This window comes from Malania oleifera, chromosome 1 (assembly GCF_029873635.1).
Source record: "Malania oleifera isolate guangnan ecotype guangnan chromosome 1, ASM2987363v1, whole genome shotgun sequence".
Classification (NCBI taxonomy): Eukaryota; Viridiplantae; Streptophyta; class Magnoliopsida; order Santalales; family Ximeniaceae; genus Malania; species Malania oleifera.
In genome coordinates, this window is record NC_080417.1 from 9,937,000 (window position 1) to 9,953,545 (window position 16,546).

Sequence of the window (16,546 nt, forward strand, 5' to 3'; positions counted from 1 at the left end):
GGGCCGGTTCTTCATTAAGGCCACTGAGGTGCTTGCCTACTAAATTTTTTTTTTTCAAATAATAATGTTAACATTATTTGTGGAATTTATGTATTTGGTGGATGGAATGCACATGCAATGCAGTTAAAATTATTTGATGTATAGAGAAAAATTAATTTTAAATAAAAATAAAAATAAAATAAAATATTAAGGGTCCCTAATTAAATCATTCGCCTATGATCTCATATTATGAAGAGCCGCTCGTGATTAAAACATAAATTACATATATATAAGCGACATTTTATTACTAATTAAATCATTCACCTCTGACCCCATATTATGAAGAGCCGCTCGTGATTAAAACAGAAGTTACGTATATACAAGCGACATTTTATTACTCAAATATATATTAATTGTACTTTAAATTTTATACATATATATAAGGGTCAACATCAAAAGACTTCTGGTAACTTTTTGGTCTTTGTGGAGACAATGTTCTTAAGAGAAAACATTATCCTAAAAAACCATAAAAGGTTAATTAATTTTATATATATATATATATATATATATGATATTTCTCTAATAAAAAATAAAAATTTATTCAAAGAATTCACTAATATTAATTAATTTCAGTTATGGTTGTAAGTCACTCGCTGGCTCTGTTTGGAACTTAAAAAATATTAGAAAAAAGAAAAAAAATATTAAGGAATGCACTTTTTTATGTTTGGTTATTAAGCAAATCCATACACAAAATTTTGATTTTACATATTATTAATATTTAGTTTGTAATTGTATTAAAACAAATTTTTATTTTTGATAATTTTTAATAGAGAAGGAAATTGAAAGGGAAAATGAGTTTGTTTTTTATTTTCCTTTCTTTTTTTTTTTTCCAAGTGAAATCTTTAATTCAAACAGGATTCTTAGCAACTAAACGAAAATCAACCTTATTATTTTATATACGATTTATTTATTTTATCCAATTCACATTCTTTTCATATTATTAGTTTGGGCAAAAGACATTTTCCTCTCCTGAAATTTGCGAAAAAGACACCAATCTCCTCCAAGATTTCAAAAATTTCAAAAACCTCCCATAAAGTTTGCCGAAAAGAGAAAGATCTACTATTATATTTTATAAAATAATAAGTTTTTTAAGGAGAAATTTATGCCATTTTAACAAATTTTAGGAGAAATTTATGATATTTTTAAAGTTTTAAGAAAAGTTTTTATCATTTTGTCAAATCTCAAAAGAGTAATTGTCTTTTGCCCAATTAATTTTTTATTTCTTTCAAAGGATTAGTGGATAAATTTTTAACATAAAGTCTTGTGTTCTAATTAGGATATCTTAAAAATTCAAACATGATACAATGAATATATGAATATATATATATATATATATATATATATATATATATGATATTCAAATGATAGATTCTGAATAGTTGATTCTATGGCTGGCCCACTAAGACAATTTATAGTCCAAAGCCCATGTGCTACTTTTGAAATGGCCCAAAACTGGTCCTTGCTTTGACATTGGAAAGCGGAAACTAGCCACCCAACACTCCTAAATCAAATACTAATTGTTGAAAGCTTTATTATATTATTTTTAAAGAAGTAAAAAATAAATTTTAATAGTACTCAAAGCAACAAAATATGTAATGTTCATTTTTTTTTATTGTTAAATAGAAATGTCACATGTCTCAAAATTTAAATTTTAATTCAATGGAGACTCCTTCTTTCTTGTAAGGGTGAGCATAATTCGGTTAAAACCAAATTAATAGAGTAAATTTGGTCGATTCGGTTCGATTAAAAAATTATTCGGTTCGGTTCGTTTTTTATTTTTGTTGAATTTTGATTTTCAATTTCAGTTTGGTTTTTGGGTTCCGAATTAACCAAATAGTATAAATTAATAATAAATAATTATATATATAAATATTTTATATTTTATATATATTGAATTTTTATTTGTTTTTTATATTATTTATATATATATATCACAAATATTATTTATATTTTATATATATTAAAAAATCTATTTTTTATATTTATTAAAACATTAAATCAGTTAAAATCGATTAACCGATTTAATCGAAATTCAGTTCAATCGGTTTTGAGTTCGGTTAAATATGAAACTTGAATCGGTTCAGTTAATGAATTTTTTTAACCGAACCGACCGAATGCTCACCCCTACTTTCCTGTATGTTGGGCTTTCTAATTCTTCAAAATTCAGTTCAACCATCTTTCACTGAATTTCAAGCATTCACAACCGTAAATTAATCTTCTTCAACTCCTGTAATCCGAGAACGCATATTTAAGTTGAGATAAGATATCAATTTTTTTTATTGCGGTAGATAGAGATGTCAAGTAAGTTTAGATTTGTATGTATCAATTTTTATTTTTTTGAATTTAATTCTAAGTTAAATTTCAAGTGCGTATGAATCTGAAAGAAATTTCTGTCAATGATCGTGTTTTATTTTTAACTATAGGTGCTTAACTTTCTACATATTATGTTTGTGGGATAATAGTTGATTTAATATTATACTAATTTAAACATTTTTCCATTTGACAATATTAGTCAATAAAAGGACTTGTATTAAATAGAAATTAAATGTCACATTATTTTAACTTCGATTTAGGCCCACCTTATCTGATACCTATTAGGCTCCAAATTAGTCACATTTCAATTCAACAATCTTTAACGAAAATGCAAGCATTTACTATAGGAATTAGCCTTTGATTTTATTTTTCTCATGAATGATAGCTTTTATAATTCGAGAAATGCATACTCAAATTGAAAAAAAAAAAAAAAAGAAGATATCAAATTTTTTTTTTATTTACAAAAAGAAAGACGCTACGTAAGTTCAGATTTTTGTGTAATTCTCTAATTTTTTATTTTTAAATTTAATTCTAACTTAAATTCCTATTAAGGATACCAAGGATATCAATCCCGTACTTCCTACAAATTAAACTATTTGATTTTCAAGTTTTATATTCTATTGGTGTACATCTCGCATATTATGCTGGCTGTTATTGTAATATGATATCAAGGATCCCATGTTTCCTACAAATCAAGCTATTTGATTTTCAAACTTTGTATTTAATTGGTATATATCCTGTATATTATGCTGGTTGTTATTATAATCTGATATCTCAACTATAAAATTTATATAAGCTTTTTTTTTTTTTTTTTAGTAAAAGAGGGCAGCACCTTCATTTATTTATTAATATACCTTCACTTTTGGTGGAGAAAAATCGTGGTTACGAGTTAAAACAAACCAACCAAACTAGGACAAACAATATGCACAATTTCAGTATCTTGTCAAAACATTTCGGTATCTTGTCAAAACTATCTTTCCTCACTAATATCTTTCAATTCCATGGATATATGTAACTTAAAGAAATTTATGCCACTGGTTATGATTTAATTTTTTTTAAATATGCGGGAACTTTTTTTTTTTTCGTGGGATACTAGTTTAAACATATATATATGTCCCAGTCATATATGATGCAAAAAAAAAAAAAAAAATGGCTTTTGTTGACTAGTATCAAACTATAGATTTGAGTTTGGTTTTTGGTCACTTTCAATAGCATTGTATGATGATGGGAGATGTTTCGGACTTACAGACAGTAGGGGCATCAGTTCAATGCCTTTGACGCCATTTAAAAAAAAAAAAAAAACTAAAAGAGGGCGGCACATCCAATTATTTATTAATATATCCTCATTTTTTGCGGATAAATACCCTTACTTTGACGTCATTTATAAAGTGCAGAGTAACATTCTCCATGTTATAAATAAAATGTATAATTTAATTTAATAATTAATATATAACATATCTTGTACAGTTCAATATTCACTGCAAAATATAAACTATTATATAATATATATATTATACTAATTTGTTCGTAGAATTAATTGAATTTTTTTATCTTATTTATTTTATAATTTAAATTCTAGGATAACTTGTAGTATCTTATATTTTAAAAGTACAAATCTGAGAAACAATATAAACAATTATGAATTAGTTATGTTTTAAATATAATTTTTTATGAATTAATCATTGGGTAAATAATCTTTTTTATATTACAATTAATTTCTTTTTTATTGTTACTGAAATATATATATATATATACAATGTCGGCTTGGCCATAAGACCATTGAACACTTTGCCTAATTTTGGGGCCGTCAATTTTTTTTAATATTAACATTATTTATGATGTCATCTCTTCCTATACATTAATTTTACTACTATTTTAAAAGTTTGGGCCTCCAATTTTTTTTAATGTTAACATTATTTATGATGTCATTTCTTTCCATACATTGATTTTCTCACTATCTCAAAAGTTGAGGCTCTCAATTTTTTTTTTTTAATGTTAACATTATTTATGATGTCATTTCTTCTCATACATTTACTTATCTCAAAAGTAAATGAAATTGTATTTTGAAAAGTAAAGTAAATGTAATTTAATTCTTTCTTTTTAAAGTCTCAATGTAATCTTGAATATAAAACTTTAATTAGTGATTTTGTATGTAAAAAAATTAGAAAAATTAATTTTAAATAAAAATAAAAATTAAACAAAATATTAAGGTCTCCTAATTAAATCATTCGCGTACGGTCCCATATTGTAAAGAGCCGGTCCTATATATATATTCAAAAAGAAAAATAAAACAGGACACAAAAGGGTAAAAAGATCCCATTACGTACTCACCCACTTAAAAGAAATCCTGGCAGAAAGCCCAGAGCAGCCTGCCAGTAGTTCCCACAATGGTGGTCCATTAACAGGTAAGGTGGTCCAGATAGTAGTGGGCCTGAGCCTGAAAATGGGCTTGCAGCGCTTTCTATATATAGCCAAGGAAAGCCCAGTTGGATTTGGAAGCATTAAAAGGTGCATAACAGAGGAATTGGTGTCCATTTCTGGGGTAATCATTTCAGGTCTCATCTCAATGTGTCTCCGTTTTTTTGTCTCTGCCATTTCATTAATTGGGTGCTTCTGTATTGAACCCTTTCTTGTGTTTGTATACAGTAGACAGAGCTTGACGGAGACTAGGAGACAAAGCACAAGACAACATTTTAACAAATTTGAGTTGTTACCTTAGCTCAAGTCCTTTTCAGATACTCTTCTCCAATTTGTAATAGTTTGATTCAAAGGGACCAAACTTATTTAATGGATCAAAAATGGGTAAATGGGTATTCCATACACAACCCATTTCTAATTTGTACGCCTAGACGTAATAAAAAAAACATGAAATCTATATTGTAGTACAATTTTTGTTGTTCCCTAGTTTTTATTTTGGGTAAAAGATATCGCCCTTTCTTAAAATTTGATGAAAAGGTAAAATTTATTTTTTTACCAAACCTTAGCGGATGTTAGTATCTTTTACGCTTTTATTTTTTTTTATGTAAGTGAGTTTTCAATGTATATATTATTATTATTATTATTATTATTATTATTATTATTATTTATTTATTTATTTATTTTTATTTTTTTTAAAGTAGGGCCCATATTTTTTGACACCTATATAAAAAAAAATTTCATTGGTAAACTAAATCTTACTATTTGGGGGGAAGGGAAAGAAAAGATAGAATATTACCCTAGAAATACATTGTAATAGTATTTTTACGACTTAAATATTATAAATTCTAATTTTTAAAGAGGATAGGATGGGTTATAGGATAGAATATGAGCGACCTTCAATTATGTTTGGGCCTCTATTTTTATTTTATTTTATAATTTCATACAAATTAAGAACAGGTTTAAAAACACATTTAAATTTTAAACTTCAAAAATAGGTACTTACAAAGAGAATTTGTAACTCAACTTAGGATGACAAATTAATATTCAAATGTACAAAAGTCGTGTGGGCAAGGAGAAAGTCTTGCATATCATGGGAGTGCCATGCACCATATACTAAAATTATATCGTATCAACAATTGGATCCTATATAAGCATACAAGGCAAAGTTTAAATGGCTGAGGTGCGACTCCCATGCACTTGTACTTTTCTCGAAAAAGACTTGGAAGCATAGTTGCTATACAAAATACCTAACAATTGCAGAATGTCTTGGTAACATTTGCATCAGTACAAGTGAGATTTTATTAGATTTGGGTTGTAGTGATATGGATCTACATAACACAGTAGTGAGTCTCAAAGTACTAATATAACATCTTGTGATTAACGGTCAATTTTAAGTCCTATACCTAGAAACCATTTCTCATAAGAATTCTTTCCATACTTCTCACTTGTGTTAATCTAAGTGTTGATACTAAAATATTGGTGAGTTGCATTCAAAAAATAGGAAGGATGCCCTTCTCGTTCCACTAAAATTGTGTTTAATGTGACACTACACAATTTTGCATGACATTATTTTAATAGAGTAGACACTAATGGTATTTTTTTTTTCACAATAAATGCTGACGGGGAAAAAATTTTTCTTGTATAATAAGAGTCCGTTTTGATCAAGGATTTTGTCTGGAAAAAGAAAAGTAAAATAAGGGTAACTTATTTTTCATTATATTTTTATTCTTTGAAATATTATTAAAAATAAAAATTTATTTTAATATGATTAAAAATTAAGAAAAATCAAATATTAATGATTTGTACAATCAAAATTTTGTCCATGGATTTAATATATATATATATATATATATATATATATATATATATTCTTTACTTTTCTTAATAACCAAAAGTAAATTTCTTGATTTTATTTTTGTTTTTAAAAATATTTGTTGAGTTTGAAACGAGGCTTAAAGTGTTCAACAAGAGGAGAAAAGAAGAAGAAGAAAGAAACAAACAGAAAAGCATCCTGAAGATTGAAGAGTGTGTGTGTGTGTGTGTGTGTTTGTGCATCAGGAATCATGGTTGAGGGTTTGGGAAGCAGCGAGAAACAGAGCACCAGCACCCGAGCCGCCATGAGAATGATCAATAACCACATTGTCTGCAAGCTCATTTCCCAGCATCTCCCATACACTGCTGTGCATATAGTTTCTAAACAATCGGTAATGCTCATACAGCCCTCCTTCCACTGTTATTACGCTTCTCTTCCCCTTTATCCTCCCCAGCTTCTTCACTATCCCTACCATGCCAGCTCCCACCAGACGAGCCCCGCGCTCCGCCACGACGTCACACACCTCCGCTACCACTTCTCTCACCATTGGACTGCAATCCTCCACCTGCATCCACATTTCCCATCTCTAGCTTATATACATACCATGCTTAATATGAGAATGAGAGAGAATGGCTATATATGAAGAAGAAGAGAAGCATGAAGAGAAGAATGGCTACTGCAATGGAATTTACCCCAAAAATTTCCTTTAGTTTCTCACCCACGGCTTCTCTATCCTCCGATGTATCTTGATGCATTGCAGCCATGTCAGGTGACCTGTTTTTGAGTGAACAAATTTGGTATCATCAATACGAAATCTCTATACCTCTTCCAATTGAAGTTATATATATATATATATATATATATATATACCATTTCAAACTTCTTTGCCCCCTTAACCTTAACTAGCCATCTCACATTGGGCATGTATTTTCAATAAATGGATTTTGATAATGTAAAAAGGAATTAGTATTCATGACACATTTTTTATAAGACAAAACTGAGGGATGCAAGATAGAATATGACTTCACTTGCGTTGGTTGACACTTGTATTTGGCACTGGAGCCACCACGTTCCATATTAACTATTCAATGTCTCGAAGGAAAACATTTCCATGGTTAAAAGTTCAAACTTGAGACTACCCCTTATGTAGCAGTGTAGCCGGTAGCTCGGGACCAAAATCGACTACAAAGAAATTAAAAAAAAAAAAAGGATGATGCATTACGTTTATGAAAATGTGAACACCTTAATTGGTATGGGACCATGAGCATTGGGGGCACAATATCGCCAAACAGAGCTGTTTGTTGAGCCATCTTAAGAAGAACTCTTCTCACTATTTCTCCCAAATACATTCCTGAAATAAGCTTTTCAAATGTCTGAGAAAAGAAAAAGATCAGAACCTACTGCAAGCTGCACCATTCCTTAAACCGGGGAGACACAAAAAATGCCCAGAGCCAATTTGTGATACCTGGGTGCCAGGATTGGAGCTCTCTGCGTCCAAACTAATATCAAACTCTGTGACTGGAAGATGGGATGAACTGAAATTGGCCCATTCCATGTTAAGAACCTGCAAATTAGGGTAATATATTTAAATTGTATTTTTCTCTATGACCCGTGACTCCTACCTCGGCAAACCTTTCGGACTCATTCAGGTGACACTAAACAGAGAAACGAAAACATTACTACTAGCCCATTGACACATACTTGAGTTGCTTAGAACCAAAAACTGTGATGATTAATTAACCATCGAGTCACTGACCATCTCGCCTGAGTTGGGCGATGGGCCACTCCATTTGGGAACTGCGTGTGCTGGTTCAACATATGCAGCATTTGTGCCCATTCCAAGAGTTACTGCAGCCACACTGTCCCGACTGTAATATCTCCCTCCGGCCAAGCGTCCTATGGTATCATCAACCTGCAATTGGTGTTTCAGAATTTGCATTTTCTTAGTAACTAAGCTACCAACTTTAGATTCTAGGGTATTATTTTGGATCATAAGTTTCGGGTATTGGGTTTGGTGTATGAATTTAAAAGAAACTTAATACAAAATTTGTTTAATCCACATAAAATGAGATGCATACACCCAAATGTAATTTAAGTATTTTTTTAGTTAGAGGTTGAGTGTTGAGACGACAATTTTTCAATATAAAACCTAAATATTTAAGTAAAGGATGGACCTGAACCGTTACCTCGGTAGATTAAAGTTAGAGAGTTCTAAAGATCTCAGACGCCTTATCTATAGTCCTCTACTACTTGTGATATGCCTTTTATCAGGTAGATAATTGTTGGGCTTTGTGGAGTCTAATTGTGTTTGATCCGGATGATGATTCGACCAGAAATAATATTGCGTGGTTTTTTAATGGCCTATTTTGTAGCCCATTATGAATCCTGTGCACAGGATATAGAAACCGTTGTTTTGGTGATTAGGGTTTTTTTGGAAGCAATTTTTGAGAGAGGGAAGAAAAATTGTATTGTTGTGCTCTGTATTTTTTCCCTAATAATATTGAAATCCCTACAACTCTGTGGACGTAGGCAAATTGCCGAACCACGTAAATACTATCTTGTGCGTGCGATTATTTTCTTTTTCTTTGGCATGTGTTTTGTCTCTATTTTTTTCTCAAAAGTTTTTTTTGGGAATTTCGTGATAATTTCCCTACAATTGGTATTAGAGTTTAGGGTGAGGCTTGAGTGGGAGCAATGGCAGAGGAAGCAGGAAAGGCACTTGAAATAGAAAAGTTCAATGACGCAGATTTTGGATTCTAGAGGATGCAAATCCAAGGATTATCTTTATCAGATGATGCATGTGCTGCTTCTATGGGAAAAAACTTGTGACTATGAAGGATGATGAATGGACTCTTCTTAACAGACAAGTACTAGGAGTTATCGGGTTAACTTTGTCTAGGTCTATTGCACACAATATTGTAAAGAAGAAGACCACAACAGATCTGATGAAGGCTTTGTCTGGTATATATGAAAAGCCGTCAGCAAATAACAAGATGCATCTGATGAAAAAACTGTTAAATTTGAAGATAACAAAGAATGCATCAGTAGCACATGTTGAGAATTCCATTTGTGAACTTGTCCCACATTGGAAAATTTGAGTGGATGATGGGTGCTTATATACATGGTTGAGCCTAAGACCCAATAGGCTTAAGCTTTTGGGTCAACTTGGTGTTCACTTATGTGTATCAAGCCCACCCATGGGCTCTTCCGGTCCTAACAGCACAACATCTGAACAAGATTAACACTATCACAAATCAATTGTCGTCTATAGAAATTGATTTTGATGATGAGATCCATGCACTAATTGTTTTGGCTTCCTTGCCAAACAGTTGGGAGGCAATGAGGATGATAGCAAGCAATTCTACAGGAAAAGAAAAAACTGAAGTACAATGATATACGATATTTAATTTTGGTTAAGGAGATTCGCAGAAAAGATGTACGTGAAACCTCAGGATTTGGTTCTACCCTAAACCTTGAGACAAGAGGCAGAGGTAATGATAGAAATTCAAATTGGGGCAGATCAAAATCTAGAAATTCTAATCGGAACAGAAGTAAATCTAGACCAGGCCAACAATTACAATGCTAAAACTGTGGGAAAACGGGTCACTTTAGGAGGCAATGCAAAAGTCTTAAGAAGAAGAATGAAGATGATTCTTCTAATGCTGTAACAGAAGAGGTACAAGATGCATTACTTCTTGCAGTAGACAGTTCACTTGATGATTGGGTTTTGGACTCAGGAGCTTCGTTTCATACCACTCCACACCAAGAAATCATACAGAACTATGTTGCAGGTGATTTTGGTAAGGTTTATTTGGCTGATGGTACAACCTTGGATGTTGTGGGTATGACAAATGTTTGAATGTTGTTGCCCAATGGGTCTACTTGGTTACTAGAGAAGGTTCGACGTATTCCCGACCTGAGGAGGAATCTGATTTCTGTTGGACAATTTGATGATGAAGGGAATGCAATGTTGTTTGTTGGTAGTACTTGGAAGGTTACAAAGGGAGACAGAGTATTGGCTCGTGGAAAGAAGACTGGTACTCTATATATGACCTCAAGTCCAAGAGACACAATTGCAGTTGCTGAAGCAAGTACTAATACAAGCTTATGGCACCGTAGACTTAGTCACATGAGTAAGAAAGAGATGAAAATGCTGCTGTCAAAAAGGAAACTACCAGAATTGAAGTTCGTTGATTTTGACATGTGTGAAAGCTACATCTTAAGAAAGCAGAAAAAGGTGAGCTTCTTGAAAACTGGCAGGACACCGAAGGTTGAAACATTGGAGTTAGTACACACTGATTTATGAGGGCCTTCTTTGCATCCCTTGGAGGTTCAAGGTATTACATCACTTTCATTGATGACTCAAGCAGAAAAGTATGTGTTTATTTTCTAAAAAAATAAATTTGATGTATTTGAGACTTTTAAGAAATGGAGGGCTATGGTTGAAACAAAAACAAGTTTGAAAGTAAAATATTTGAGATCAGACAATGGAGGAGAGTACATAAATGGAGGGTTCAGTAAGTATTATGCTGCATATGGAATCAAGATGGAGAAGACCATTCCTTGGACACCATATCAAAATGGTGTGGTTGAGCGCATGAACAGAATTCTCAATGAGCATGCTAGGAGTATGAGGTTGCATGTTGGACTACCAAAAACTTTCTAGGTTGATGCTGTTAGTATTACAGCTTACCTGATAAATCAACGACCTTCAGTTCTCGTGAAGTTCAGACTTCCTAAAGAGATTTGGAGCAATAAAGCAGTAAAGTTTTCTCATTTAAAAGTTTTTGGTTATGTTTCTTATGTTCATATTGATTCTGATGCTCGTAGTAAACTTGATGCAAAGTCTAAAATATGTTTTTTCATTGGCTATGGTGATGAGAAATTTGGTTATTGGTTTTGGGATGAACAAAATAAAAATATCATTAGAAGCAGAAATGTAATATTTAATGAACATGTTATGTAGAAGGACAAGTCAAATGTAGTGTCAGATGTCACAGAGATAGATTATAAGAAATATAAGTTTGTCAACTTATATGAATTGACTGAAAGTACTGTCTAGAAAAGGGGTGAAGAGGATAAGGAGAATGTTGAATCACAGGTAGATTAGAGTAAACCTGTAGCTAAAGTCTGTAGATCTTCCAAGACTATTAGACCTCGACAACATTATTCACCCACTCTAAATTATCTCCTGTTGACTGATAGTGTTGAGCCAAAGTGTTATGATGAAGCGTTGCATGATGAAAATTCAAGCAAGTGGGAGTTAGCCATGAAGGATGAGATGGATTCCTTATTGGGGAATTAGACATGGGAACTGACTGAATTTCCAGTAGGGAAGAAGGCTTTGCACAACAAGTGGGTATACAGAATAAATAATGAGCATGATGGTAGCAAGCGTTATAAGGCTAGATTAGTTGTCAAAGGGTTCTAGCAGAAGAAGGGCATTGATTGCTCAGAAATATTTTTTCCAATTATGAAGATGTCAACAATTAGACTGGTATTGTGAATGGTGGTTGTAGAAAACCTACATCTTAAGCAATTAGATGTGAAGACGACATTCCTTCATGGTGACTTGTAGGAACACATTTACATGATTCAGTCAGAATGGTTCATTGTTCAGGGACAATAGAATCTAGTCTGCAAATTGAGAAAAAGCTTGTATGACCTAAAACAAACTCCAAGACAGTAGTACAAGAAATTTGACAGCTTTATGTATAGAATTGGGTTCAAGAGATGTGAAGTTGATCACTGTTGCTATGTTAAGTTCTTTGGAAATTCTTACATCATTTTATTGTTGTATATAGATGATATGCTCATTACAGGGTCTAGCATTGAAGAGATTAATAATCTAAAGAAGCAATTGTCAAAATAGTTTGCAATGAAGGATTTGAGAGTTGCAAAGCAAATCCTTGGTATGAGATTCATTAGAGACAAGACTAATGGTACATTGAAGCTTTTATAGTCAGAGTATGTGAAGAAAATTCTCAACAGGTTCAACATGAATGAAGCTAAACCAATGAGCACACCCTTTGTTTGTCATTTCAAATTAAGCAAAGAACAGTCATCGAAGGTAGAAGAAGAAAGGGACCATATAAGTAAGGTGCCCTATGCCTTAGTTATTGACAACTTGATGTATGCTATGGTGCGTATAAGGCCAGACATTGCACATGCAGTGGGAGCTGGGTGGATGGGACGACCGTGGGTTTAGGGTTAGTGGGTTCATAACATATATAAAGGATTCAATAAACGGGCTAAACCTAGTTGACCTGTTTATTAAACGGATTGACTTTTCTAAACCTGAACTCGTTTTAAATGTGCGAGTCACAAGTGACCCGATGGATCATGACCCGTTTTGCCACCCCTAGTGACGAATTTTCTAAACTGTCACTAATAGTGTTAAATAAATTATTTTTATATTTTTTAAATAAAAAAAACTATTTGTGACAGTTTAGAAAAACTGTCATTAATAAGTGCTTTTTAGTGACACTTTCTAAATCGTCACTAATAGTATTAAATAAATTATTTTTATATTTTTTAAATAAAAAAACTATTAGTAACAATTTAGAAAAACCATCACTAATAAGTGTCTTTTAGTGAAGCTTTCTAAACCATCACAAATAGTGTTAAATAAAGTATTTTTATATTTTTTAAATAAAAAAAACTATTAGTGACGGATTTTTTGAACCGTCACTAATAACTAACTATTAGTCACAAATTTCCTAAACCGCCACTAATAGAGTTAAATAAATTATTTTTATATTTTTTTAAATAAAATACTATTTCTAACGATTTTTTTAAACCGTCACTAATATTGTTAAATAAATTATTTTTATTTATTAATACAATACTAGTAGTGACGGTTACTTAACGGTCACTAATAAGTGTCTTTTAGTGACGCCTTGAATTCATCACTAATATCCCAAGAAACATCGTTAATATTTTTTCGGGATAATTTATGTGTGAAAAATGGTTTCTCGCAATAGTTTGAGCGGAAAAACCAATTTTTAGTGACAAAAGTATTAGTGACTGTTTTAAAACTGTTACTAATACCCACTTTTAGTGACAAAATTGAAACCATTACTAATACTTTCGTTACTAAAAACCAATTTTTTTTATAGTGTAGTTGTGAGTAGATTCATAAGTAGACCATGAAAGCAGCATTGGGAGGCAGTCAAGTGGATTTTGAGATATCTGAAGGGTTCATCAGATACATGTCTTTGCTTCATAGGTGCAAGTTTGAAACTGCAGGATTATGTAGACGCTGATTTTGCTGGTGATATTGATAGTAAAGAAAAAACTACGGAGTTTGTATTTACTTTGCGTGCTACAGCTAATCTTGGGTTTCAAATCTACAAAAGATTGTTACTTTGTCTACTATAGAAGTTGAGTATGTTGCAGCAACTAAAACTGAAAAGGAGATGATTTGGTTACATGGCTTCTTAGATGAATTGGGAGGAGATGGACATTCTACACAGTGACAGTCATAGTGCAATTTTTCTTACTAAAAATTTGACTTGTCATTCAAAGTCGAAGCATATATAGACAAAATACCACTTTATTCATTACCTTATTAAAAATAAGCTGGTAATACTTGAGAAAATCTTTGGATCTAAGAACCCGACAGACTTATTGACTAAGGGTGTCACTATTGAGAAGTTGAAACTGTGTGCAGCTTCAATTGACCTTCTAACTTGAGGATAGGAGGATGAATTGTAGGGATGAGAGATTATTCTTTTGGAGGATTGTGGTTGATGTTGGTGATTGAACTAGTCTTCAAGTGGAAGATTTGTTGGACTCTGTGGAGCCTAATTGTGTTTGATCCGGATGATGACCCGACCCAAAATAATGTTGAGTGATTTTTTAATGGGAGATTTTTCTGAGGCTTAGTCCATGTGAATCATGTGCACAGGATATAGAAATCGTTATTTTGGTGATTAGGGTTTTTTTTGGACAGATTTTTAGAGTAAGAGGAAAAACTGTATTATCGAACTCTGTATTTTTTTTTTTCTGATAATAATGAAATCTCTACAATTCTGTGAACGTAGGCAAATTGTCGAACCACGTAAATACTGTCGTGTGCGTATGATTATTTTCTTTTTCTCTAACATGTGTTTTTTTTCTATTTTGTTTCTCAAAAGGTTTTTTTTGAAAATTTCGTGATAATTTTCCTATAATAATTTCTTGTCAAGATGACTATCCAATATCATAGCTCTTTTGATCTATTTGATTGATAATGCTGTTAAGTAATATTGCGTCTATAAATAATTCATCCATGAGATGGATCCCATTTGTTTCCCGGCCCAAAAAAGTCCTGTAATTTTCGATTAAGTATTTTGTTTTTATGGAGTTAAAAGAGCTTACCAATGCGAAAACGCGCATGTCCAGACCATGTTTCTGCAGAGCACGATTGATATCATTCACCAACTCTTTTTCAACCTGATTCATTGCAATTCGAATTGTACTAAGTTTCATCTAAATTCACATACATTCAAAGTAAACGCTCGAGTTCCAAGTTTGGAACATGAAATTAGAATTTTAACGAGGTTCTTTGGGGAGGACTCTAAAATAAATCAATAAGAGGAAGCAAACTCAACTGGGTCATCAATGGATAAACTCTTCCATCTAATGGCAGTGGCAGAGGAGGCGGCATCCTGCTCCACTGGAAGTGATAAGGTGAATCCCAGAATTTTTTCCCTCCCTGCCGTCTCATTAACAATGGCAGAATCTGTCGATACAAATTGTGCTAGCTCCGCAGCAATATAATCGAATAATTCCTGAAGGGAAAATAAATTTTTTGAACAATGGCAAACCATTTTCTCAGTATCATTGGAATTGTTTGTTGAATAGATGAAATAAATAAGCAATTAGGACGCAGGAGTAGGGCACACATCCATTTTCAGTTCGTAAGGATACTGAGAATCGCAGAATAAGCTAATTAGTTTGACTAGGTTGTTCATTGAAACTGTCGAACAATCTTAAAGGGAAAAGCAACGTTAAATTACCTGGGTAGTGGCAGCCATGAGAGCAGAAGGGATGGCGACCTCCTCCTTAAGGGGTTCTGATATATTGTGATTCTTCCCTTCAAGCTGCCCACGTATCATCAAGAAGTTTGTACCCTTCAGATTTATTCCGTAATACACTCCCTCTTCATCACTGCATTACTTAATTAATTAATTCATTAATTAATTAATCCCACAACTTTTCAATTTTAATTTACAACATCATCGATCGATCAATCAATCATGAGTGAGAGAGAGAGAGAGAGAGAGAACCCAGTGGGAAGGGAAGCAACGTAGGAGACGAGCATGGTAAGGGCGGCACCGCCAGTTTCTGGTGGTGCTGAAGAAAGAGCGGCCTGCATATCGGAGACCAAGGCATTGGCCACCTGCCATAGATTGGGGACGGGGGTGGCGCACTCCCTCGCAAACTTGCGAAGAATGTTTTGGGCTTTCTTCCACTGCCGCTCCCTCCGCCGCTGCCTCCGTCTCACCACCTCCGCCACCACCACCACTGTCGCTGCTGTCGCCACCGCAGCCGCCACCACCACATCCTTCCTCATCTCTCTCTCTCTCTCTCTCTCTCTCTCTCTCTGCAGGGAGATTATTTCTTTCCGTAATCAGTTAACTGTGTGTTCTTCACATCCGAGTCGCAGATAACAGAAACCCGACATTGCAGCGGAGATGAACGGGTAACATGGGGGAAAGTGAACAGTCCACTTAATAAATGGTTTGGGCTCAAGCCCAAGGCCTGTAAGAGCCTACCGTTTTGAGTGCAGGCCCATAAGTTCATCTTTAGGCCCAAACTGCCGTTTTTGGATTTAACCAAATGGCCCAATTGCCCGACTGTTTTAGATTATAAACTGGAGCCCTTTTAAATTTTTATTTAACTAGTTGTGGGGACTTGCATTGCATGGATGTGAGACGTTTTTTATATATTATAAATAATAATTAGTATTTTCTTTAT

General features: G+C 32.9%; 1 protein-coding gene across 1 annotated transcript; it reads right to left on the reverse strand.

The window, feature by feature from the left end:
* Window positions 1-6,660: 6,660 nt before the first annotated feature.
* Window positions 6,661-16,223, reverse strand: LOC131159891 (probable hexokinase-like 2 protein). The gene is made up of 9 exons (XM_058115108.1): window positions 15,856-16,223; window positions 15,586-15,736; window positions 15,178-15,357; window positions 14,945-15,019; window positions 8,340-8,495; window positions 8,049-8,147; window positions 7,826-7,956; window positions 7,276-7,357; window positions 6,661-7,148 (listed from the first exon to the last, which is right to left on the reverse strand). The coding sequence occupies exons 1-9, from the start codon at window positions 16,140-16,142 to the stop codon at window positions 6,825-6,827; spliced, it is 1,485 nt and encodes a 494-aa protein (XP_057971091.1). The 5' UTR covers window positions 16,143-16,223; the 3' UTR covers window positions 6,661-6,824.
* Window positions 16,224-16,546: the final 323 nt, after the last annotated feature.